Genomic DNA, 26,434 nt, shown 5'->3' on the forward strand with positions numbered 1-26,434 from the left:
TTCATATTTAGGATCTGTTAATCCTAGGTTGGTGTTCCTGTACCCCGTGCGACCACTGTTGACAGTGGGCACACAAATAAATTATCCAACCTGGTTGGTTGATTGGTTGGCTGGTTAGTTAGTTATTTTTTTGCTGGCTGCTTGGCTGGTTAACACATCTTTCAACAAATAAGAAACATACAGCAAAAAAATAGCCCTTCTTTAACTTCTGAAGGAGCAAGAAATATTTGGGTCGTCTCTATGTGAATCCCAGCAATTTAGCATTGGATATAATCTGATCATTAAAAATCAGCTTGAGATGCCATGAAGTTGATATGAGTTTGCTGAGCACATTACTCCCCCCTCAAAGACATTGCTAAAATAACTGTAGAGTTGAGAATATAGTTTAAATTTTAGTAAAGACAATGTTTACTGAGTTTAATTTTTTGTTTCATGCAGCTGGACTTCCAGTTAAAACGGATATAACACCTGGGCCATCACGACTTTGTTCTGGAGCAAGACGTTCCTTCTTTTGTAGGATGAAATGCAACAGACCTTCAGTGAAAGTAGAAGATAAGGATTTTCCTTCCACCTGCTCAAAGAAGAAAGGTAATGTTTGTACATTTTATCAAATATAATGGTGGTTTACAGTTCTTTTCTCTGTATTGTTGCTATGTGAAACAAGAGTAACTATCAGATTAAAAACTAAACAACCTTCAGTTAATTATAAAGAATTTCTGAATAGAGCTGCTCTGTGTTTAGTGTATTCATCACTGTTGCAACTGTGTAGAGGTTTGTTTGTTACTCTCTTGTTTTCTTTATAGCTCCCTAAAAGTAGATGTCCTAAAGTTACATTTGCTGAAAAAGAAATTTTGTTAGTGGATAAGGCAAAATTCTGCTCTCTGAAGCATGCATGGCTTTAGTTGAAATTGATGGTAGTGTGTGCAATTATTTGGGGGTGTGAATTTGACAGTAAACCCTAAGCTTCAAAGTTAATGGTTCTTAAGGGACTAGATTCACAAAGGTACTTACGTGCCTAATTGCCTCTTTGAGTGCCTAAATCCAACATTTAGGCACCACTCACATTCTCAAAACCACTGTTCAGCAGCTGCCTAACACTATAGGCATCTAAAGCCCCCATGGCACCCAAGTTTCCTTTCAGATGCATCCGATGAAGTGAGCTGTAGCTCACGAAAGCTTATGCTCAAATAAATTGGTTAGTCTCTAAGGTGCCACAAGTACTCCTTTTCTCAAGTTTCCTTTGATAGACATGTTCATAGCTGCTTAAGTCTTGATGCTGCCCAACTGCTAACAGGCTGGTTAGAGCTCTCACTTATGCCTAAGCCTTGGGGGCATTGTCAAACTAAGAGTTGCCCTGGCCAGCAGCCCAGTAGGGCCCAAACCAGTAGGCATGCTCAGGACTTCACATGTACTGTCCTTGGATAAGGTCACGGAATGGGCCAATGGCAAAATCAGAAGTAGAACCCATATATCCTGTTACTCTGTCTCATGTACTGATCATTTTGCCTCAGTGTAAATGTGATCTCCAGCCAAATGCATCATATGAAAATATTCAGGATACCTGTCTTCAATTAATATTAGGGCTGTCGATTAATCGCAATTAACTCACGTGAATAACTCACAAAAAGAGTCGCATTGTTAAACACTAGAATACCAATTGAAATTTATTAAATATTTTGGATGTTTTTCTACATTTTCATATATATTGTATTCTGTGTTGCAATTGAAATCAAAGTGTATATTATTTTTTATTGCAAATATTTGCACTGTAAAAATCATAAACAAAAGAAATATTTTTCAATTCACCTCATACCAGTACTGTAGCGCAAGCTCTTTGTCATGAAAGTGCAACTTACAAATGTAGATTTTTTTGTTACATAACTGCACTCTAAAACAAAACAATGTAAAACTTCAGAGCCTACAAGTCCACTCAGTCCTACTCCTTGTTCAGCCAATCACTCAGACAAACAGGTTTGTTTACATTTGCAGGCAATATTGCTGCCCGCTTCTTATTTACAATGTCACCAGAAACTGAGAAAGGCATTTGCATGGCACTTTTGTAGCTGGCATTGCAAGTATTTACATGCCAGATATTCTAAACATTCATAAGCCCCTTCATGCTTCAGCCACCATTCCAGAGGACGTGCTTCCATGCTGATGATGCTCGTTAAAAAAAAATTGCGTTAATTAAACTTGTGACTGAACTCCTTGGGGGAGTCTCCTGCTCTGTTTTACCCGCATTATGCCATATAATGTTTAATGTTATAGCAGTCTCAGATGATGACCCAGCACATGTTGTTCATTTTAAGAACACTTCCGTGGCAGATTTGACAAAACGCAAAGAAGATACCAATGTGAGATTTCTAGAGATAGCTACAGCACTCAATCCAAGGTTTAAGAATCTGAAGTGCCTTCCAAAATCTGAAAGGGACGAGGTGTGAAGCACGCTTTCAGAAGTCTTCAAAGAGCGACACTCCGATGTGGAAACTACAGAACCTGAACCACCAAAAAGAAAATCAACTTTCTACTGGTGGCAACTGACTCAGATAATGAAAATGAACATGCATCAGTCCGCGTTGCTTTGGGATTCTTCTCGAGCAGAACCTGTCATCAGCATGGACGCATGTCCCCTGGAATGGTGGTTGAAGCATGAAGAGACGTACGAATCTTTAACGCATTTGGCACGTAAATATCTTGCAACGCCAGCTACAACAGTGCCATGAGAACACCTGTTCTCACTTTCAGGTGACATTGTGAACAAGAAGCGGGCAGCATATAAACCAAACTTGTTTGTCTGAGCGATTGGCTGAACAAGAAGTAGGACTGAGTGGATTTGCAGGCTCTAAAATTTTACATTGTTTTATTTTTGAATGCAGGGTTTTTTGGTACATAATTCTACATTTGTAAGTTCAACTTTCATGATAACGAGATTGCACTATATTACTTGTATTAGGTGAATTGAAAAATACTATTTTCTTTTGTTTTTTTACAGTGCAAATACTTGTAATCAAAAATAAATATAAAGTGAGCACTGTACACTTTATATTCTGTGCTGTAATTGAAATCAACATATTTTAAAATGTACAAAACATCCAAAAATATTTAAATGGTATTCTATTATTGTTTAACAGTGCAATTAATTGCGATTAATTTTTTTAATCTCTTGCCAGCCCTAATTAATATATTTGTAAAGATTGTGACAATATTAAATTGTTCTCTAACAAAAGGTAACAGACACTGTTTTCAATTAAAAACGTGTACAGAAGACCAGTATATATTCTGAAGGACATTGCCATGGTATTCCCTTTTAATTGAAACCACTTTTCTGTTATTTTGTAACCATTGAAACTTAAAACTGAAATATTTTACTTTCAGATTATATTTTCCTCCATAGTTTATGCCTCTGCACACTGATTTGTTTTGTCCTATATTAAGAATTATTAATGAAAAAGCTCATAGTGTGACTTCTTAAAATTACAACTTTATGTCATTTGCGGGAAAATGCAAAATTGATATTGACTACAATTGTTGAATTATCGGACTGGGTTTCGATATTAGCAGTGGTATCACATGGTAAATTTCACATTTGACTTGTGTGGATTGATATATACCTCTTCTGCATTAGTATATGAGTATACAGCAACTTAGTTTTCCAAGGTAGAAGGAGAAACACTGCAAGTTAGCAGACCTGATTGAGGGCCAAATTTATCATAAGGCAATGCTGATGATAACCTTTTCTTTTGTAGCAGACCGCAAAAGCTTTTGCACAATTCATAGCACAGGATATTTAAAAAGCTGGCCACCAACAAAAATGGGACTAGATGAAGATAATGAGCCAGATAATGAAGGCTGTAACTTAAGCTGTCTTGTTGCAATTGGACGGTTACATCCCCATGTAGTTCCTCAACCAGTCAATGGCGAGATCCGGGTTAAACCTACAGAATATGTCTCTCGACATGCAATAGATGGGAAGTTTGTTTTTGTAGACCAGAGGTAAGAATAAGTTTATCATTTTCTTGGTAACTGGAGTAGTTGTATCATGCTACTTGCTACATAGCTTGATAAACTATTTGTTCAAGAAAGCCATTGTACCACTATGAAAATAAAATTGTAAATCATAACTCTTCTGTTGTACTTTATAAATAGTATTAATCAGAAACTACTTTCATGTAAAGATAGTTCCAATGGGATTGCATTATAAATTATTTATGCCCTCATATTATACACTACTGACTCATTAACAAGTCTAACCAAAGCCAAATTATGTTGTACATTTTAAAAACAAAATAATACAAGGGCTGGGAACCTTGGTTGCCACAAAGACGAATGAATTCAAAGATGAATTCTGTTTTGCAGATGCTTGATAGAAATTTCTATATGGAATGATCTAAGGAGATATACTATAATAGTTTATAAGTTAAAGCATATGCTTAAAGTTAAGGATGTGCTTTAAAGTGCTCAGCTGAATTCGTGACCTGATAGGGAATCTCTCATAAATGACTCTGGTATAGAGTTTAAAAGATTAATAATCTGAAAGTATCAGAATCTTTGAAACAGAAACTATCTGCAGTACTTCAGCAAAAGTCACATAAACTGCTGATATCAGCAGTATGGTTTGGTTTTATTCCTTCTTAAGTTTTGGTTTCAGTCATGTTCCTGTGTTTAGCTTTTGTTCACAACTTGTCCTAGAGCAGAGGTTCTCAAACTGTGGGGCACGCCGCCCTAGGGCAGCGCGGAGAAATGTTCAGGGGCAGGGGAAGCTGAGATGCCAGCCATGCGAGGCAGGGGGAGGGAGTGCCACTTCCATACCCTGACTCACCTCAGTGGTCCACCAAGCCTGTGGGTCAGTGTCAACATCCACTGCCGTGGTGCTGATTTCCACTCCATTCCCAGCACTGGCTCCACCCCCAAAGACCATCGCACATGCCTTTCCCACCCTGAAAACCCAAGTGGGGAGAAGCAGATGTTTCTATTTTTTCTGGGTTGGGGGGGGCACAACCAAAAATTGTAACTCAAAGCAGGAGCTCAGCTCAAAAAGTTTGAAAACCACTGTCCTAGAGCATGGGTTGTCAATCTAGGGGTGACAGATAAATTTCTTTTTCTTTAGAGCTAGGTGTGTGTGTGTGTGTGTGTGTGTATGGGGGGGGGGGGTCCTTGAAATTTTTTTCTAACATGAAGTCATGCATGGAAAAGATTGAGAATTGCTATCCTGGAGTGTTTGCTTTTATTTGCTTATCTTTTGGACTACAACATTGTTTTGGGAGCACTTCAAAATTTTGCCCTTAGAGTCAAATATATCTTATGGTATGTAAGTACCTTCAGTATCTCCTAAATACCACACAATTTAACTACACCATGTAAATGTTTAATTTGGTCCCATTTAGTTGCACTGTTTTTGATTCCTCTCCCTGTCTTATTTTCCTCTTTCTTCCCTGTGGCAACCAGTTCAGAATCTGAGGAAGAGAGAGACCCCTGCATATCCCATATCATCTTAGTTTTCTATCCTATTCCTTATTTAATGGTCAGTCCCCTGGAGAGGAACTTGCTTTTCCAGTATTCAAAGATGGAAGGGATTCACTAGCATATAGAAACTCATGCAGATCTATTATAAAGATCAGTGATGCACTTTCTGTTCTTTTTCTTGATTTTTTTTTTCTTTCTCATAAGTGAGTTGCTTTATTATTATGCCTGTAGCTCAACTGAAAATAGTTGGCACAGTTTCTGGTTTTCCAGAGTTATCTACAGTACAGCTGCTAAAGCAGATGGCATCCAGTGACCTAACAACGTAAAACTTTTCGCGCACAAGTAATTTGCATGCTAATGCCTGGTAATAGGAATGCAAGGGGTATGGTATTATGAATTCAGTTCCCTGTGTTGTAAGGAGTTTATAATGTACAGTTTCTAAAGCAATACATTAGAGGACCATCTTGGAAGTTGCTGCACACTCTGGTCCTGATCCAGAAAGAAGTTAAGCACAAGTTGAATCAGAACAAGAGTGCTCAGCACATTTCAAGATTCAGTCCTTAATCTGGAGTCTTGTGACATTCAGGTGTCTATTACTCTGCACAGGCATAGAGCAGTTTAAAAAAATACTTCCATCATGCATTAGGGTTTTCGTACATGCATTGACTCCAAGCTTAGGATATATATATAGATCCTTGTTATTGGAATGTCAAACCCAGATATCCCTAAACCTTTCTCCAAGCACTCCAGGATCCTGCTATGTTAATTCTGAAGTTTTCTGTTGAGGAAGTAAAAATGGGTTGGCTTTGAAGAAAAAGTTCTAGTGAAACGAAAGCCTTGTATAATGTCACACATTTTTATATTCCTGTCTGATTATAGTGGTAGTAAAGATGTAAAGTCAGGTTTCTCAGTGCTAAATCAGTAAAATGTATCCATCATACATCATAAAGTGTATCCTCTTTACTTTTTCTGTTTTTTCATTCTCAGTCATCTTTTGCTGCTCTTTTAGGCCTTTCAGCAATGAATGGGAAACACTCCTATCTAAAGTACTGACATTGACAGAAGCAGGCTTTATGACACAGCAGAATCCTGGGTACACAAAGGAAGAAAACAGATTTTAGAACTTTAAAAACGTGAATGCTCTTGTTAAAATAGTGTTTTCAGTGTTGTTGTAGCTGAGCTGGTCCCAGGAAATGAGAGGAACCAAGTGGGTGAGGTAATGTTTTTTATTGGACCAACTTCGGTTGGTGAAAGAAGCAAGCTTCCAAGCTACAGAGAGCAGTTCTTCAAGTCTGGACTTGAAGAATTGCGCTGTGTAGCTTGAAAGCTTGTCTCCCTCACCTACAGAAGTTGGTCCAATAGAAAATATTACCTCACCCAGCTTGTATCTTTTGTTTAAATTGCATTTTGTGTCTTCAGGCTTCCTCAGTACATGGTGGCCTGCTACCAGAAGGCTTTAGCCAATTCTAAACACTCCAAATTACAATTTACATTCAAGGCTTGGTAATTGGAAGTGCTTCTGTATCTGTAGATGACCCATCAGAATAAACTATTTCAGAGAAAGTTATTGGTATTGTGTGTTTTTTGTTTTTTGTTTTTTTAGCTTTTTTAAAAATTTAAGATACAAATTATGGAAACTTTCAGTTTCTCCGCTAAGTGAAAATAATATATTCTAAGTATTGTTTTATAACTGAGTAGGGGGCATGGATACATTTTAATAATACAGATGTACCACTTAATTGTAAAAAATTGTTGTTTGTTTGTTTTTGTTTTTTAGGGCAACAGCCATTCTGGCATATTTACCACAGGAACTTCTAGGCACTTCATGTTATGAATATTTTCATCAAGATGATATAGGACATCTTGCAGAATGTCACAGACAAGGTAAGATGATTTATAATTCAGTGTTAAGAATGAGGGTTTTGGTTTCAACAAGTAAAAACAGTCAAAATGTATATTAGTCTTCCTGATATTTCACACAAAAATAACAACTTAAAGGGATAAGATTTTTTCAGGTTGGCAAACGTTAGATTTTTCTTGCATGAAAAGGACTTTGATAAAAGGACTCAACTAAACTGGGAGGAGTGGTAGATACGCTGGAGGGCAGGGATAGGATACAGAGGGACCTAGACAAATTGGAGGATTGGGCCAAAAGAAATCTGCTGAGGTTCAATAAGGATAAGTGCAGGGTCCTGCACTTAGGACGGAAGAACCCAATGCACAGCTACAGACTAGGGACCAAATGGCTAGGCAGCAGTTCTGCGGAAAAGGACCTAGGGGTGACAGTGGACGAGAAGCTGGATATGAGTCAGCAGTGTGCCCTTGTTGCCAAGAAGGCCAATGGCATTTTGGGATGTATAAGTAGGGGCATAGCGAACAGATCGAGGGACGTGATCGTCCCCCTCTATTCGACATTGGTGAGGCTTCATCTGGAGTACTGTGTCCAGTTTTGGGCCCCACACTGCAAGAAGGATGTGGATAAATTGGAGAGAGTCCAGCGAAGGGCAACAAAAATGATTAGGGGTCTGGAACACATGACTTATGAGGAGAGGCTGAGGGAAATGGGATTGTTTAGTCTGCGGAAGAGAAGAATGAGGGGGGATTTGATAGCTGCTTTCAACTACCTGAGAGGTGGTTCCAGAGAGGATGGTTCTAGACTATTCTCAGTGGTGGAAGAGGACAGGACAAGGAGTAATGGTCTCAAGTTGCAGTGGGGGAGGTTTAGATTGGATATTAGGAAAAACTTTTTCACTAGGAGAGTGGTGAAACACTGGAATGCGTTGCCTAGGGAGGTGGTGGAATCTCCTTCCTTAGAAGTTTTTAAGGTCAGGCTTGACAAAGCCCTGGCTGGGATGATTTAATTGGGGATGAGTCCTGCTTTTGAGCAGGGGGTTGGACTAGATGACCTCCTGAGGTCCCTTCCAACCCTGATATTCTATGATTCTATGAGTCTATGATATGCACTGAACAGTGAAAATATCCTAAGCTAAAGTTAAATTAGTATGGAGTCTTCTAATTTGCACTTCAGGTACAGAGATTTAGAAATAGTGCTGTTCTCTGCACCAAAAAAAAAAAAAAAAAGCCAGTGAAACTGGGAGGATCTGCATCAAATCTCTACTCTTCATGTATTCAGTATGCAGGTCTGAAAAACTAGGGTTGTTCCTTATGTCTCCCTATTTTTAGTTTTACAGACAAGAGAAAAAATTACAACTAATTGTTACAAGTTTAAAATAAAAGATGGCTCTTTTATTACCTTGAGGAGTCGCTGGTTCAGTTTCATGAACCCTTGGACCAAAGAAGTAGAATACATCGTCTCAACAAATACAGTTGTTTCGTAAGTATTTTCTTCTAGCAGCTAGCCTTGAACATCAGGAATGTAACCCTGCTTCAAGTGTAAGATCATGGGAATTACTCTAAAAATTACTCTAAAAATGTGTACACATTGTATAAGCATCTGAGCTTAATAATGGCTAGCCTTACAACAAAAGGAATGAAATCTGGAAATTAGCTGATCTTTTATTACAGTTTGTATAAATCTAAATAAGTAAATGTACAGAGTAAGACACTGGGTCCCTAATCTTCTCATTGATTGTACACGGGTGCATTGCTTTACCCACGTGGAGCTTCCATTTTCTGCTTTGGAGTTCTGTGACGAGGCAGCAGTGTGCCTCTGCACAACAAATTGACTGATCAGATCCTGGATCAGCTGCTCCCTCCTGTTAGGAGAAAAGCAGTTTGGGCTCAATAATGCATGCTTGATGAGCCATAAGGGTTTTTGTTTTTCTTTTAGGATTGTTTTTAGTATATTATGCAGCTGTTGCTACTTAATGTGTCCTGCAGAACTCTTATTGATTTATATAGCCCTACAGTATGTGTCATTCACTATGGTTACCTCCATGATGATGACTAAATTTGTCTTATAAGTCACAAACATTGAAACTTCCCCCTTATAACATGCTATGTATATTTAGCACTTGCAGCTATTTTATCACTGTTTCTTCCTGTTGATTTCCTCAGCACCAGTGTACTTGATGGTGGAGATGCAGCCTTTCCGCAGCTTGCAGCTTCTCCGCACAGCATGGACAGCGTACTTCAGGCTGGAGAAGGTAACTACAGTATAGTGAGAAACTTGCACTTGCTAGACAGCAATCGTTAACAGACTTTCCTTGGCTACTGAATTAACCCCGTGTGCTCCAGTTTGTTTCTGTCGTCCTCCCGAGATTATTAATTGCTTGGAAGATGATAGGTGTACACTGTACTTAACATATATAAGTTCCAACAAGGTCTCTTCCCCAGTGAGGTTAAATCTAATTTAGATAGAAACAATACAAATAGTGTCTGAGGAGGCAGAGTGAGAGCACATTCTCCTAGGGATCAGTGGTGGAAGGCTGTAAGGAGAGATTTGGAGGAGAGGAAAGGTGTTTGCCACATGAGGACAGCTCCAGGTATAGGTCATTTTTTTTATTTTTGGAAAAGACACCTGGTCTGATCCTGAGCTGGGGCTATGGCTAAGGAGCACTTAGTGCAACTCAGCTTAATCCTTAGAATCCCTAATCCTATCTTTAAGATGCCCCCAGTTCTAGATCTGTCCTACCACTTGTCCAGTGCCAGACACGAAAGCTGCTCTAATTTATGCTTGTTGCCTGCCAACAGCCCCAAGGGGCCGTTAGGGCAGCTAGGGATCAGCCATACACAGGAAATAGCCTGGTCATTTTATTGGCCACTCCTACATAGCAGCAGGGTTGGGAGGCTTGGTGACATAAGAGCTGCTACTGTGACTGTATGCCACATGAGGATCCCTCTGTTCTGGGGAAATCCTGTAGTAGCCAGTTTAGTTGGCTTTACAACTGTTTTGCTCTAAATAGAGCAGCAGAAATCTGCCCCAAAGTACTGAAAAATGAGTCAAGAATAGGGGTACTGGCCATTAAGGAGAGAGGATTGGCCAAGAATGTATGACCTGTGAGGTGGTGTGGAAAGGAACAGGAGCTGAGATGTAGGCAAGGATGTGGCTGCATTGCAGTAGTTTTGGCTGCATTTAGTATGTGCTGTTTGGGATCTTTGAAGATGAAAGGTGGTATATAAGAAGCTTTATGATTTTAAAATCTGTAATACAAATTTATTTTTCTTAAATTAGAAAAAAATCCTTTTAGAAAATATGCAGCCAAGTATTTCAGACAGAAAAGTTGAGGCAGCTTCAGCATCGGTTTATGGGTTAAAGTTTGGGCCAGCATTGGTTCGTGCTGTGACCTGGTGCACAAGCTTGCAGCACCACTCAAGTTTAGCCCACCCACCCCTTCATCATGATGGAAGGACAGCCAGGCCAAATTTGGGTGAGTGGCATTGGGGTCTCAGTGCCACTCAGAATTTATGCCTGCCATGAGTAGTGTGGAGAATGATTTGCCCACCCTGGCTTGGCCCAGATCCCACCATCGCCACCACTGGCATCGTGCAGGGCCTGAGGCATCTCACCATGCCAAGAGCGCAAAGGTAGAAGTGGGGCTGGGGATACCACTCCCACTGGCGGTGGCTCTGGAACTTAGGGAGAGGCAGGACTAAGAGGGGTCCCCTAGTTTCAGGCAGGGCAAAGCCCCCCATCTGCACAGGGAGGATAGGGGCCCCACAGTTCTTGGCCCGCTCTGTTCCCCCAGCCCTCTACTGAGTTGAGATGTGATTTGTAAGGCTGACTTTAAGGACCTGATTCTTCAAGGTGCTGAGCTTCCCCAATTCCCATTGACTTCAACCCAAAGGGTTCCTGGGAAGGTTGCTAGGTCTGAGTATGAATTGTTAACACAGAAGACCATTAACAATTGCACACAATCAATACTCTATCACTTCCTTATTATTTTAGTTCATTTTATGTCAGTCCTTTCTCTACTTCCTTCATTGTGCCCTAGAATAGAGCAAACTCCTCTTGGCTTCCCCATAAGCACTATTCAAGTGCCAAGTCTGTATTAGAATAACAGACAGCAATTTTAAACTGCAAGAACATAATGTTCAGAGACCCTGTTGCTTTTTACTCCCTTGTCAGACATTTGCAGTTACCCAAATGGACTTGATTTAAATGTTTTGCAGGTAACTGTGAATTATTCCCTGTTGGCGATGCTGTTCTGCTAACATGCTGACATGATAGTACTGTGCTTTTAGTGTGTGACAGGAAACGAATCCTCCCTCCCCCTGATTGAAATGTGTATAGACAGTAGATGAGCAGCTAATATTAATAAATTAAGTATTCAGCACTAACAGTTTGGGCAAGGTGCTCCCAGCTGGCCTGGGCCAGCTCACTCATTCAGCAAGCTACTGGTTATTATAGATGTCATTAGATATATAAGTCCTGAGTCTGAGCTGCATCTCCTAAAAGGCACAGCTTAGATTGGCCCAGAATTTACACCCATCATATTCTGGGCCCAACCCCCAGCATAAGTTAGAGCAGTCCCGGGGTCTCTTCTCCTCCCCTCCCCTCCCCTCCCCTCCCCTCCCCTTTAAAAACCTTGCATAATCTCTTTCGCTTATTATGTGTGTGATCTTACAAATATTGTTCCATATTTTAGGTGGCCCAAAAAGGACCCATCCTACAGTTCCTGGTATTCCAGGTGGAACAAGAGCTGGGGCAGGTAAAATAGGTAGAATGATTGCTGAGGAAATCATGGAGATCCATAGGTGAGAGAAACTGGTATTCTGCTCTAACTTAGTAGATAATTTTTTTTAAAGGGGAAAGTAAGAAATACCCTACCTTTTTTATTTCTATAAGCACCAAGTATTACTATGCAGTTGCAGTGTAGCGGGTATTTTCCATTACAGTGAAACTTTATCTGTACTAAGGGTAGTCGGACATGGTCAAGACAGAAATGACAGCATCACAGACAAATATAATTTGTTCTAATTTTTCAGTTTGTTTCTTCTTACAGTTAGTTTTTTAGAGTAATCTGTGTGCATGATTACTGTAATAATCTGATTACTAGTCACTGTAATCACTTTAATAACTTTGGAAGAGTCAGAAAGAGAGCAGCTAACAGTGAAAGAGGTTAGCTCTGGAGAGAGGTCAATGAAGAAAATAGTCTGGGGAAAAAAGTTAAGTTTCACAAGCATAAACTGTATCACCCTGTATCACTGTAGAAGGCTGGTCTAATTTACACTACATGCCAAAGAATGTTGAATAGGTACCAAGAAGTAAAGATTAATAGATAACCTGCAGCAGAACAAGGAGTACTAGGACCAAATGCAGAGGTGATTTATCAATTGATGTAAGTTACATTGAGGACTCAAATACAGGACACTGCTTGGGGGAGGGAGAGCTGGAGGGTTGTCTGGGCTTGGGGGCACCCTGCAGCTGGGCTCTGGGGGACTAAGCGGTGTGGCTCTGGCCCAGGGGGTGCGCCCCATGGCTGGGCCCTGGGGAGAAGGGGATGTGGGTGTCTGAGATCAGAGGGGCAGAGTTTTCCCCCAAGATGTGCCCAGCTGGCACGTGTGACACATCCAGACTGAGACACCCAACAAAAGCAAAACAGAGACACCCAACAAAAGCAAAACAGAGACACCCAACAAAAGCAAAACAGAGACACCCAACAAAAGCAAAACAGAGAAACAGGAACTGGGTTGTCATAGGAGTTTCTTTAACTCTCTACTCCTGGGGGAAAACTTTTGTTGTCTGTGTTGTTACAGACATACTTGCTGAAACGTAGTTTGAAATAAATTACCAAAATAATTGAAACTGGCGTGATTATGCTGTGTTATTTTGTCAAATAAAATATGCAGAATTTTAAACTATTGTGTGCAGAACTTTTAATTTTTTGGTGCAGAATTCCCCCAGGAGTAATACAATGCACGGAGAGAGCTAGGTGCCTAAAAGTGGGATTCATAGAAGCCAGCATGCTCAGTGGGGAGCCACTTAAGCTAGCCAGTAGGAAATGCTGAGGAGTAGGGTATGGCCAAAGCCCCACCCCCAAAGGGAGTTCAATTTTGTGAACATTAGTGGTGTCTAAATGTTGAAATTAAGTACCTAAGATTCAATTAAACATCAAAACCCCTTGTGAATCTAGCTCTAAGTGATTTGACTAAGGTCACACAAGCAGTCTATGGCAGAGGAAGTTGAATCCAGATCTCCTAGGAGGCTAGTATCCTAACAACTGGACCATCCTAATATACACAGAGAGAGAATCATAGAATATAAGAATTGAAAGGGACCTCAAGGTCATCTAGTCCAACCCCCTATTAAAACAGGACCAATCCCCAATTTTTGCCCCAGATCCCTAAATGGCCCCCTCAAGGATTGAACTCACAACCCTTCTCCTCTTGCTCTAAGATAATAGTATCTGCCCTTGTCAGTTCTGTTCATACAGGCAATACAACTAGGTAGCAAAATGGGTAAACATTTTTGGAACAATGGAGAATAAATTCCTGCTATGTGTCTTCGTTCATTGAAAATTCTCACTATGCTTGAATGTCAGTCCTAATTTTTCCAGTAGGTGGCCACAGGTGCCACACAAGCTATGCCATATTTCACTGGGATAAAATGGCTTGTTAGTGAATTGTTAGTGGCCTGGAGGTCACAAATCACAGTGGGCTGGATGCAATTTACTACCAGATGTCTTGTGGCAATCGATTTTAAAAGTGAAATGGTATGGAGTTAGACCACTAATTAGTCCTCCATAGGAGACAATAGTTTAGTGTCTTGCACTTCAGGAATAATCTATTATTTTACTCTCTGACATTCATTTCTGAAGTGTGAAAATTAGACTAAGACCAGTTTGAAGTGTTATGTTATGTGAAGGGACTCTGTAAAATTGGCATAGGAGGATGCCATGTTTGTGTGTATCTGACTCCAGCCCAAATTTGCTCAGTTGAATGTGTTTTAAGACCTGTAAACTCATCTTGGCGTCTGAAAGTAAAGTTTGCTGACTCAGAATGGGGATGAGTGGGGTGCAGAAGAGATTAAAGCAGGCTTTGCAGACACCCCCAATTCAGGAGGCCATCTTTCCACCAGTCAAGCCCCAAACATGAAGGCTGGTCTAATTTACGCTACATGCCTGTCAGCAGTCTTAAATAAGGGGCTGTTTTATATGGCTGGTCCCCAGCTGCCATAAAGGAAGCCCCTATCATGTTCCCTGCACCCAGCTAAATTCCACTTCACTAGCAGCTGGGATGGTGGTTGTCATAGGACCTGCTACAATGAGCTCTCTGGCACAGGAGGTTCCTTGCTGCCTGAATCCTCCAGTGGGAAAAAAACACGAAAATCTCACACATCCAATAATGATTCTGCAGCTTTAGTTTAGTTAATAATCCTGATGATGCACAAGCCAGGAAAAATTCTAGATCCTTCTTCCATAGCCTGTGTTGATGCTGAAGGCACAAGAGGAGTAAAAACTAGTGACATATTTTTATCCCTTCAGTGACACACAAAATGAGCAGATTTGTTGTATAGGAAAATAACATTTTTACATAGTTGCTTTTGTGCCCCCCCCCCCTTTTAAAATTAAAATAGCCAAATCTGAGGCTGAGCAAAGAGTTTTAATAGCTGTAAAAAAGTCTACTGAAGCTCATTTTAAATAGCATTTTGTACTATTATTCATCTTACTAACAGAAACAAAGTACTTTGGATTGTATACACTCCACCACTCTTGTTTTCCTTTCAAGTGGAGAGAGCCCTGGGTTAGTTCCAGTGCTCTTTCACCAGCTGTTTCTATTTTCCTGTACTGCCTTCTGTTCACAACCTTCCCACTGAAACTCTGCCATGGCAAATGAGTTTCCCACTTAAAAAAAAAAAAGTTTGGCATTTTTGATGCTAAGAGGATCCTTTTTACAAATTACCACATGGGAACTACCCCACTCTATTTTCTCTAATTGTACAGCCAGCAAGTCTACAACTCCCTAGCATTTCCGCTAATGTGGAAAACATTCAATGCTAGCATACCAGGTTGGGGAAATCCTGAGCTAAGTAAAAATAGTGTAGCGTTGAAATGTCTCTTTTACTGCATGTGCACTACACCATAGGGATAAAAGCAAATGCCCAGCATAGCTATGTCATGATAGCTTATTGAAAAAAAAATAGGAAGGAAAATATAAGGAAGAAGTTTGTACTATTAACATCTCAAAGCATATAGAAATTGTACATAAGTGTGGCTCTCTTTTGAGTCTCCCTTAGAGCAATTTTATTGTTTGGACATTGTAGGCCAGACCTTTCTTCAGCTTATATAAATACTGTATGCAAATTTACATCAGCTGAGGATCTGACTTTGTGTATTGCTTAAAAATGTTTCCTACAGAGGCTAGGCAAGAAAATGGTATAGGGGAGAGCTGAAGTTTATAATCTGAGCAAATTGGAATATGCCAAATTCAAGTAATTGATTCAGCTATCTATGTCGTTGAGGGTAATAGTGGCAGCAGTGTTAAATTAATGGACAGACTAGCACTACAGACCTCATACCAACAGGAAAAAAGTGATCACAAAGCATAATCCTGATGCTAACACAGTAAATGCATCACCCCAAACTGCATTTTTGTGGGTAGTTTTGAGATATCAAAGGTCTTGGCATTTGGAGATTCACTTGCCCGTTAGTCTGTTGCTGGCAGTAAACATTCAGTATCCACCAACATGATTCATTGTTCTCAAGATGAATAGTACGTTAATTGCATCATTTTGCATTGCCTCTTTCTAATTTTAATGACATTGGTTTGAAAGGATAAGAGGGTCATCACCTTCCAGCTGTGGTTCCAGTCCATTGAACATTACCAGCACACCACCCCCTGATACATCTTCTCCAGGAGGCAAAAAGGTGAGAATAAAAGTTTTTAAAATGTGAATCAGTGGTAGTAATTGAATTCTTTGTCACGTTTCATAAATCTGGCTATCTGATCCCTTGGCTGCCAAGTCTGGGGTAGCAGAACCTATCATACTTAAGGTTTTGAGTCTTTATACATAATGAAACAGCTTCAACAGGAAAGACTGAGAGAGACCCATCCCAGAATACCCCATATTGGTTTGGACATTTACCTACTATGTGGGAGACTCAAGTTCAAATCTCTATTCCAAGTTAGGCAAAGTGGAGACTTGAATCTGGGTCTCCCACATCCCAGGTGAGTGCTCTAACCACAGGGCTATGGCGTATTGGGGCACAGACTCCTTTTGTGGTTTTGGGAATAGCATTTCCAAATTTCCTTTTTTTACACAACAAAAAGTGGTTTAAAATGCCCAAAATCAAAATGAAATGTTTTGTTTAACCCAATGCCTGCTTTTGTTTGTTTCATGAGAAAAACCAAAGCATTTTAGTTTAGGGTTGATCAGAAATGAAGAAAGTTGGTTGGTTCATTTGTTCAATGACCCCTATGTTGCTATGATACATATCAGCTTAGCCCTAAAATTAGAAGTCCTACTGTGAGCACGGTGCATTAGTCTAGAATAGGGCTGTCAATTAATTGCAGTTAACGCATGCAATTAACTCAAAACAAATTAACACATTATTTTTTTAACGAGTTAATCGCATACCTCTGAAGACAGGACTTGGTGGCAGCCGAGCAGGGAGGGAGGGAGGCACCAGGTGCGGCAGCAATCAGGAGGTGGCCAGGAACAAGAGACAGCAGGTGATTTGGGAGAGCCGGTCAAACACCTTCCAGACAGAAGAGTGGAGCCCGGTCCCCTGTCGGCTGCCCCGTCCCCTCCCTGTTGGACAGGGCCTGCCTTAGGAATGGGCAAGAGGGGCCACCGACCAGGGCACCGTGCTTAGGGGGGCGCCTCTGCATGCCCTCCTCCTCCAGCCGCTCTGCTCCGCTGCTGCCCCAGCCTCCCCCCACCATGGAGCTGCCTCAGCCAAGCTGCTTTGGACTGGGAGACTGCCTCCTGTTTGTTGCACAGGGCAGGGAGGCTGATGTCAGGGTATTCCCCTCCCCTTGCCCATGTACCCGATGGCTGCTGAGCTGGGGTCAGGGAACAGGGGGGAGCCTATCTGCTGCTGGCTCAGGAGTGAGTGCTGCTGACAGCAGCTGCTGCTGGCTGAAAAAGCATTCAGGTCTCTGCTTAAAGAGACCGCACTCCCCCAACACACACACACACACACACACACAAATGCAAGTATTTGTAATTGAAAATAATAATATAAAGTGAGCCCTGTACATTTTGTATTCTGTGTTGTAATTGAAAATCAATATATTTGAAAATGTAGAAGACATCCAAAAATATTTAAATAAATGGCATTTTTGTTATTAACAGTGCAATTAAAACTGATTAAGCGTGACTATTTTTTTAAATTTCACAATCAATCACAATTAATTTTTTTTAATCGTTTGACAGCCCTAGTCTAGAACAGCGTGTACAATATTGGGACTGGCGTGGAGCGTAGACAGATTTGGAGAGATAAAAGCAGGCCCTCCAAGAAAGTTTGGTACATATAGATAAAGGCTTCTGAGCAGCATCTCTTATAGCAAGCACATTACATCTGTCTTCCAAGAGCTGCATGAGCATTCATTTCTTCCTCTCGCTCCTCTTCTCATGCATATGGAAAAGTCCTTTGAGAGTGGCTGTTTCAGAGCTGCAGCAAGAGAGGATTAGGCTAAATTTGGGATGATTTGTCACAGGGGGACCTAAAGTTACATGTTTACTAAAAATTGGAGTAGAACCTGCTTAGTACTATGTCTCAAACTCTTATTTCAAATTTTAAATGGAATGTCTTAATGTATTTCTCCCTTCATTGGCTCTTTATTTGAACTATAAATGCATTTACAATATCTTAGGCTTCAGGTCGGTGTTTGCTTAATCTCACTTATGGGCTAGATTTTTCAATGGGCTCTGTGCACCTGTGCCTTTGAAAATATCTGTAGAAATGCTCTAGAACCCTTTGGACTGCATGGCCATAGAATTCTTGCATACCTCTTCTCCTTGTGGCAGAACTGTGCTCTGGCATCTAAACTTTCATTTTATAAAATTATTTCATAAGAACATAAGAATAGCCCTACTGGGTCAGACCAATGGTTCATCTAGGCCAGTATCCTGTCTGCCGACAGTGGCCTGTGCCACATGCTTCAGAGGGAATAAAAGAAACAGGGCATTTTATCGAGTGATCCTGTTTTTTAGTTCCAGCTTCTGGCAGGCAGAGGTTTAGGGACACCCACAGCTTGGGACTGGGTCCCTGACCATCTTGGCTAATAGCCACTGATGGACCTATCTTCCAGGAACTTATCTATTTATATTTTGAAACCAGTTCTAGTTTTGGCCTTCTCAACATCCCCGGACAACAAGTTACAAAGGTTGACTGTGCGTTGTGTGAAGAAGTACTTCCTGCTACCTATTCATTTCATTGGGTGACCCCTGGTTCTTGTGTTATGCAAAGGGGTAAATAACACTTCCTTATTCACTTTCTCCACAGTATTCACAATTTTATAGACCTCTATGATATCCCCCCTTAGGCATCTGTTTTCTAAACTAAACAGTCCCAGTCTTTTTAATCTCTCCTCACAGGGAAGTTGTTCCATCCCCCTTATCATTTTTGTTGCACTCCTCTGTACTTTTTTCAGTTCTAATATATATATTTTTGAGATGGGGTGACCAGAACTGCACGTAGCATTCAAAGTGTGGGCGTACCATGGATTTATATAGTGGCATTATTTCTAACCCTTCTAGTTCCAAAACTAACTTTGAAAATGTGAACAGGAAGTAAACTGCAATAGGATTTTCTTAAGGCCTGGCCTACACAAAAAAGTTAGAGCAAGCCAGCTACATTGTGCAGGGGTGTAAAATCCACACCCCTGAGTGATGTAGTTAAACTGACATAACCCGCAATGTAGACAGCGTTAGGTCAATGGAAGAATTCTTCCGACAACCTAGCTACTGCCTCTTGCGGAGGTGGATTACCTATACTGAAAGGAGAACCCCTCCTGTCAGCATCAGTAGGGTCTACGCTGAACCAGTACAGCTGCTGTGCTTCAAGTGTAGACAAGCCTTAAATTCTGCAGGAAGTCTGAGTGTCAACACCATTTATCATTTTAGATGATACATCCAACAGATGTGCTTATTGCACCATCTCAAAATGCTTAACATACCTGCTCAGGTGACAAAACCCGAACAGTTCCATATTCAGTTTTCCCACAGACTATTCTGGTGCAATTATACATTGTCAGTACAAAAACGTGACATACTGAAAACTACAAATATTGTGAACTTAATTTAATATCAACAGTGAAACTGCTGTGCTGATACTTCCATAATTAATGAAAAACCTCCATATTGAAATAGAACTGCTGCAGAATTTAGGCTCATTTTGCTGCTGAGTACCTTGGGCCTTCTCTATAGCAAGGAGCTGTGGGAAATGCTGTTGGTGAAACCACTTGACGTTTAATCAGAGATTATAGAGCTGCAAGCCACCGTTAACTTCCACCTCCCAGAACAGCTACTGGGGAAAAAGTAAGGAAGTAAGCTATTATCCAGAACTGATGTAGCTGCAGGAAGGAAAGCAATTATTAATTATTTGTATTTCTGTAGTACGTAGGAGTCAGTCATTGATTAGGGCACCGTTTTGTTATGTGCCATACAAATACAGAACAAAAAGATGGTCCCTGCCCCAAGGAGCTTACAATCTAAGACCGATTTGTGCGTGCAGTGTTCCCTTATTCTGTTAATCCTTCAAATGATGTCTTTTAATCCTATTGGGAAGAGGAGAAGAACTCAAGTGCCCAGGGCCCCAAGAATTTTTAATTCAGTCCTGCTTGATAATGCAGTGTTAATTCCTTCAAGAGCTATATGCTATGTCCCAAAACTGATTCTGCCTCTTTACCACCGGGTTTACATATTTATAATATAATAGAGTAATTTGATATCCAGATTCTTCCATGTGCATTGATGTGTCAGTGTGCTAGAATAAATTTGGATTATGAGATTATGCAAGAATATTGATAAGTACCTAATGCTTATGATACAAGGCATATTTGGAAAACTTAACAAAAAAGCCTATATCAACAAGAGTCAATGTGAAAATGCTAATTAAAAAACAATATGGTAGAAAACCTTGTTATGCTAAATATCCCCAGAAAATAAAATCACATACATAGGAAAAACAAACCCTATCTAGGAAACATGCTGAATACTAAATACGCTAATACCCTTCTAAAAATTTTTTAACAAAGTAGTGAATGAACTAAGCAATGTACATTGCATGCAAGACTGCAAACTTTGTATCAATTCAAAGGAATGACTCAGAAAACAGCAAGACATTGCCCTGATTACATGTTGTTGCTGGAGGTAAGCAAAAGAGACAGGCTAAGCAATAGTGGATATCACCTTCACATTTGGTTTGGCTCTCCTCATTATGTAAATAGTGTTTTTATCTATTCCTTTAATTTGCTTTCTCATGTAGAAACTCTGTTATGTACAGCGACTTTGTCTGAAGCTTACAGCAGAACAAACTACTAACCAGACCTCCAGATTATTACAAAACTGGTCACTTTAAACGTTGTCTCAATATGATAAAATATACGCCCAGACCAACAAATATTCAAATATGGATGCTGAAAGTAAGGCTACTAAAGAAGTGGTCTGATTTTCAGATGTGCTGAACACCTGCATTTCCTTTTACTTCATTGAGAGCTGCAGGTGGTAGGTAAACTTTTAAAATTCGGTCAGCTATTTAAATTTGGACATTCAGTTTTGAAAATATGGGTCGAGGGATAATGTTTTCTACCCTTTCTGAAAATAAACACAAGATCTTTCTTGCTGAAGAATTGTCAACTTTCAAAGAAAATAGTCTTGCACCACCTACTGGGGAACACATAGTGTGCCAGTTCTCACAGCCCCAGATGCATTTTTATCAAGCTAGAGATATCATTTCAAATAAGTTTCCTAAATACAGTAGATTCCTCTTAATAGCAATCCTGTTATTAACAGCTTCTGCTTATTAGCAGCATTTGGCAGGACCCAGACCCATCCCATTGACTTTCATGTTAATGAGATTTGGATATTGGCAATAGCATGATGCCTATGGAGAACTTTGGGAAGAAGGGCCTTGGCTGCAGGCAGGGTTGTGGGGCTGCGACCAGGGAAGCAAGCGCTTGGCATGTTCCAGTGCTTCCTTTCCTGGGTGCAGCCATGCAAACCTGCCTGTGGCTGGAGACTTGCCACCCACACAAAGGGGGAGCCCTTTCTGGAGTCCTGGCACTTCAGGCTGGGATGGGGCTTTGGACAGAGCAGCAGTGGAGAGGAAGCTAAAGCCCACTTGCTGGGGCTTTCCACGGGGAGCAAGTGTGCTGGGGTGCTATACAGTCCCTCTCCCTGTGCTCTGCCCTGGCACAGGGGGGCTGCAGCTAAAGAAGGTGGTGTTGGGACAAGCTGAGGCTGGGCACAGCTTGTAGGGTACAGGGAGAATTACAGTGCAGGCAACCCCTGAAGCCCCAGCACACCTGCTGCCTGAGGAAAGCTCCAGTATCTGGGCTGCAACCCCCCCCCCACACACACACACGCTACTGCTGTGCCTGCAGGCAGGTTTGCAGCCAGGAAAACATGTCCCACCCTGGTTGCAGCCCTACAAACCTGTCTTCTGCTTATTGGCAACTTCCAGACCATGGCAACTTTTTGCTAGGAACAAAAGTTGCTAATAAACTGAATCCAGTGTATACAGAGATTTTAGAAATACAAGTTAATTACCTTTATACGTGCAGTGTGTAGTATCAGGTTATAATTACAGGTGGAAGGTCTGTAGTGACCATAGTAAACCAATGCTCTCTCATTTGTGATGTCACCAGCCCCCATTATTAGGACCATAGGCTTATTAGGTTAAAGATGAAAAAGATTCATAACAGTACTGATTACTGTCCTATTGCTGTAGTAGAGAACATATAATTAACTAGAAGTCTAACATTGATTGTAACTACTTTCATTGTCTTGTGACCTTTAGCCCTGGTGCTGTGCACCTTACATTGTTTTTCCTTTCCAGCAAGCTAGTTAATCACTTCAGAATCCTTGTAATGGAAAAGACAAGAACATAACTTCATACACTGTTTGTTGCACAAACTGACATGCTTTAAGTGAATACACAATATCTAGATGGGTAGAGCCTGGAGCCCATTGCTCACAGGCATTGTCCCATTTAAGTCAACAGAAGTATGGATTTTCAAATTCAAGCCTTGAGACAACAGAAGTTGTTGCCAGAGAGACTGACTAGAACAGTAGTTAAATGGTCAAAGAGAATTCCCTTTACCATTAGGGGAATATATTTAATTTGCAACCAACCTCTGTTACAATATTTCAGTGCTACTGTGTTTATAAATGTATAAGCCAGGCATTCAAAGTAGTGAAAATAGTAAATTGTAGTACAGCTGATTTCATATTACTTTTTAAAATTTTGGCAATGAAGTTTCTCTAATACAAACCACAGTGACTCAGAGAACACAACATTTTGATATTTCAAATTCTGAATGTATAGCTCATGTTAGGAGTTTCATGGGTCTAGATCAGGGGTGGGCAAACTTTTTGGCCCAAGGGCCACATTGGGGTGCAAAACTGTATGGAGTGCTGGGTAGGGAAGGCTGTGCCTCCCCAAACAGCCTGGCCCCTATCTGCCCCCCCTCACTTCTCACCCCCTGCCTGCCCCCCTCAAAACCCTCAACCCATATAACCCCTCCTTCCCCCCCGCCTGTGCCTGCCCCAACTGCCCCTGGGACTCCACCCCCTATCTAACCCCCCCCAAACCTCTGCCCTATCCCACTACCCCCTGTTCCCTGTCTCCTGACTCCCCATCCCCACCCTCCGTTCCATCCAACCACTCCCTGTCCCAACTGCCCCCTGGGACCCCCGTGCCCCTTAGCCAGCCCCAGCCCCCCTACCATGCTGCTCAGAGCAGCATGTCTGGCTGCCACACTGCCCTGCATGAGCATACAGCCAGCATGGCTATGGGGGAGGGGCTGGGCAGGACTGTCCTGCAGGCTGTAGTTTGCTTACCTCTGGTCTAGATGACCGAGAACAGAAGTTATTTGCTCCATTTTTAATAAATGCTTATGAAAGAGAATAAAGTCACTTAAGACAAATCAGTGAGTGACAGCAGCCCTATAGTTCACTCTTTCTTTGTTTAAAGAAGTTAGTATCATAAATACCCTTGCAGTAGCATCAGCAGCATAGAAATCCCATCAGACTAAGGCTATGGATACACTACACAGCTTGCCGCTGAAGTGCTGCTAGGGCAGAAGATCTAAGCCAACAGGAGCCTTTGCGAAGAGTGGTAGCGATGCCGGCAGGAGAGCTTCTCCCACGGCCATAGCATTGTCCAAACCTGCACTTAGGTCAGGGTAACTTACATTGCTTGGAGGGGTGGCTTATTCACACCCCCCAGCAACATAATTTATACCAACGTAAACCATAGTATGCACATAGCTTGAGGCACATTCACAGGTAGAGCGCATCATGGAATTCAAATTCCCTCGGAGAAAATACAGAAAGCGTAAAAAACCCCAAGAGTACTGTGGGAGGAGAACTCACCCCCCTCTCCCAACTAAAGTAAAATGTTACTACAACCTCTACCTCTACGACGTAACAAAACTTAACCGTGATTGTAGCCCAACGCTGTTTCTCTTGCCCCAGGAGCCAGGGGTGAAGTGTAGCATTGCTGTTATGCTTGCTGTCAGGATTTTTGTACACTACATTCAGCTTGCGGAGTGCTCCCTAAGGGAATAGTCTCTTCTCGTAACCTACGCTGCTATAAAGAAACTACCAACTCCACGTGCAGCTCTGGCCAGAAAGTCAAGGCGCCGCACCAGTGCCCCCCTGAGGGAAAGCACTCCATTTTGGTTCTAGAAAGAGAGCAGGGGGGTCCATACAATGAAGGAAGTAGGGCTGCTTTGCAAGCAGTTTCAGCTAGTGTATCATTGAAGAGATCACCACTGAAAACGCCATTAAAGAGATTTACTTATGGAGAAACTAGACATGAATATAAGGCTAAAAAACTGAAGTCTTAGCTACACAAGAATGGTTTTTGATATTACCTGAGGCGTGAATTTGAACAGCTGCAGTTACACCAGCAAAATCCCCACGTGGGGGGACAATCTCAGAGAAGAGTGCTTTTTGGTTTGGTTTGGTTTGTTTAGCTTATGTCACTTGGAAACAGGTTTAAGAAAAACTGAAAACTGCTGCTTTACACCAGACCAAGTGTCCAGATTCAGGGGAGGGGTTAAACCAGTGTAACTATACCATGGTAATACCTAAATCTTTCCCATCTCAAGAAGCCATTAGTCAAAGGGCCTGACTCTCTGCACTAGTATAAATCACCACACCCAGAGGAAGGAAGCAAAATGAGAGTAAAAATGCTACCAATTCAATTAGTAATTTCCATCCTCTTTCCACTCACTTTACAGATGGAAATAACTGGACAAGTTGCAGGGCAGTGGAGCATCAGGCTATATTTTGCTTAATTATTGTTCTTGTGGATATATTCCTTAGAGCAAGCTCAGAACTAAATGACCTCTAATATAAGCACAGCCGAGTAGTTTCAACTAGAATCATAAATTTGTTTTTGCTTCCTGATTACCCATTATATTAGGGTGTGGGGGAAAAAAACCTTCCATCTCTACTTAGAGCATCCGGTGGGGTCTTTGCAGCGCAGATACTCACCCATGGAACGTTACTAGCCAGAACAAGCTGAGCAACCCGTGGCACTCTGTATCAAGAGGATTACACTAGAGATTGTGTGCTCTTCAGGGTTGGGACTGTAGCCTGTATGTTTGCACAGCACCTAGGCACTACCCCGATTACAAATAAATACTCACTTTCTAGGCATCAGGAGTTAGACAAAATCATTACAACCTCAAAGCGTTGACCTTGCAGTGTGAGGTGAAGGTTCAAATGCATTTTCTAGATAGCTCTATTTGAAATCTACAAGTGGTGGAACTTAGAAATTCCACAGCAAGAACCCAGTGTTGCCGATAAATAAATAAATTAAAAAATTAAGCAATGTTGTGGTGTCTAAAAAGCAGGTGTTTCTGAAGAAAGCACTGCATGTAAAGATCATTGGTTACAGTACCTTTTATAGCAATTCCCTTACTTTCTAGTGGTTGAGAAGTGTCAAAGCAATGTACACTTTCACTGGGCAAATAAACTTTGCCTATTCCCCACTGAGGCTTAAAATTATTGATACAATAGTAAGCATGAAGCATTTTAAGATAATTTCATGTTGTAGGTGGCGTTTAACTTTAACAAAGTTGGTTTGCAGGTAGATTGTGGTGAAGATTGGGGGAGATATGCGAGACATTAATATTAAAGTATCCTGCTGTGAAGTTTCACTAGAACACAGTTTAAGTTCATATGTTTGGATCCTAAGACTTGCTGTAGGTCCTCCTTTTTCAGATGTGCTACATAGGTTAAGGCTGAGAGCAGCGTGAGTACCATAGGACACTAGAAGTTTACATTTTTCATTTGTTTCTAGATTTTGAATGGTGGAACTCCAGACATTCCCGCTGCTGGTTTACTATCTGGGCAGATCCAGGATAATTCTGGCTATCCATATTCCGACAACTCCTCCATTCTTGGTAAGCACAGTCATACAATTAAGTCTGTAGTTCAGAGGTGTATGACAAATGTAACTCTAGCCATCTCAAAGCATCATCTTTACACAAAACTTTATCTAGAATAAAATTAGGCTTAAGAACGTTTTAGGACATCAAGTCCAAGTAATATTCTTCAAAAAGAAATTAGTAATAAATGCCTTTAAAGCTCTGTGCTGATAAATACATTATAGCTTAACTGGTTATAGCAGTAAGCCCTATTTTTACATGGTGTCTGTTGACATACCTCAACTCTGTGCACACCCTGACATGATCTCTTGCTCATTCACAAAACAATTAAAATGGTAGTTTATGCAATGAATCTTTCCCAGATGAAGGGGAACCATTTCCCCTAGCAAAATAAGAAAATGTTTTATAAACATCTACCCTATACGGTTTTCAACACAAAACATTTTCCTTAGACTGTTTGAGCCTCTCACTTCCTATCCCTCAAAAGTTTGGCTTCTTT

The 26,434-nt window shown here is 41.0% G+C and overlaps 1 protein-coding gene across 13 annotated transcripts in view; it reads left to right on the top strand.

Annotated features, from left to right (window-relative positions):
* The window catches only part of BMAL1 (basic helix-loop-helix ARNT like 1), an 85,027-nt gene that overhangs the window by 57,493 nt on the left and 1,100 nt on the right, over positions 1-26,434 (top strand). For 10 of the 13 annotated variants that reach the window (XM_073347644.1, XM_073347642.1, XM_073347640.1 and 7 more), the window contains 8 exons: positions 439-588; positions 3,747-3,993; positions 7,241-7,347; positions 8,647-8,797; positions 9,481-9,569; positions 12,012-12,120; positions 16,139-16,232; positions 25,848-25,950. In XM_073347644.1, the coding sequence (XP_073203745.1) occupies positions 439-588; positions 3,747-3,993; positions 7,241-7,347; positions 8,647-8,797; positions 9,481-9,569; positions 12,012-12,120; positions 16,139-16,232; positions 25,848-25,950 (1,050 nt within the window). Of the gene's footprint in view, positions 1-438; positions 589-3,746; positions 3,994-7,240; positions 7,348-8,646; positions 8,798-9,480; positions 9,570-12,011; positions 12,705-16,138; positions 16,233-25,847; positions 25,951-26,434 lie in introns of those variants that run through there. The other 3 variants (XM_073347649.1, XM_073347652.1, XR_012159356.1) reach the window with 2 other exon arrangements.

This window comes from Lepidochelys kempii, chromosome 6, assembly GCF_965140265.1.
Source record: "Lepidochelys kempii isolate rLepKem1 chromosome 6, rLepKem1.hap2, whole genome shotgun sequence".
In the NCBI taxonomy this organism is placed as follows: Eukaryota; Metazoa; Chordata; order Testudines; family Cheloniidae; genus Lepidochelys; species Lepidochelys kempii.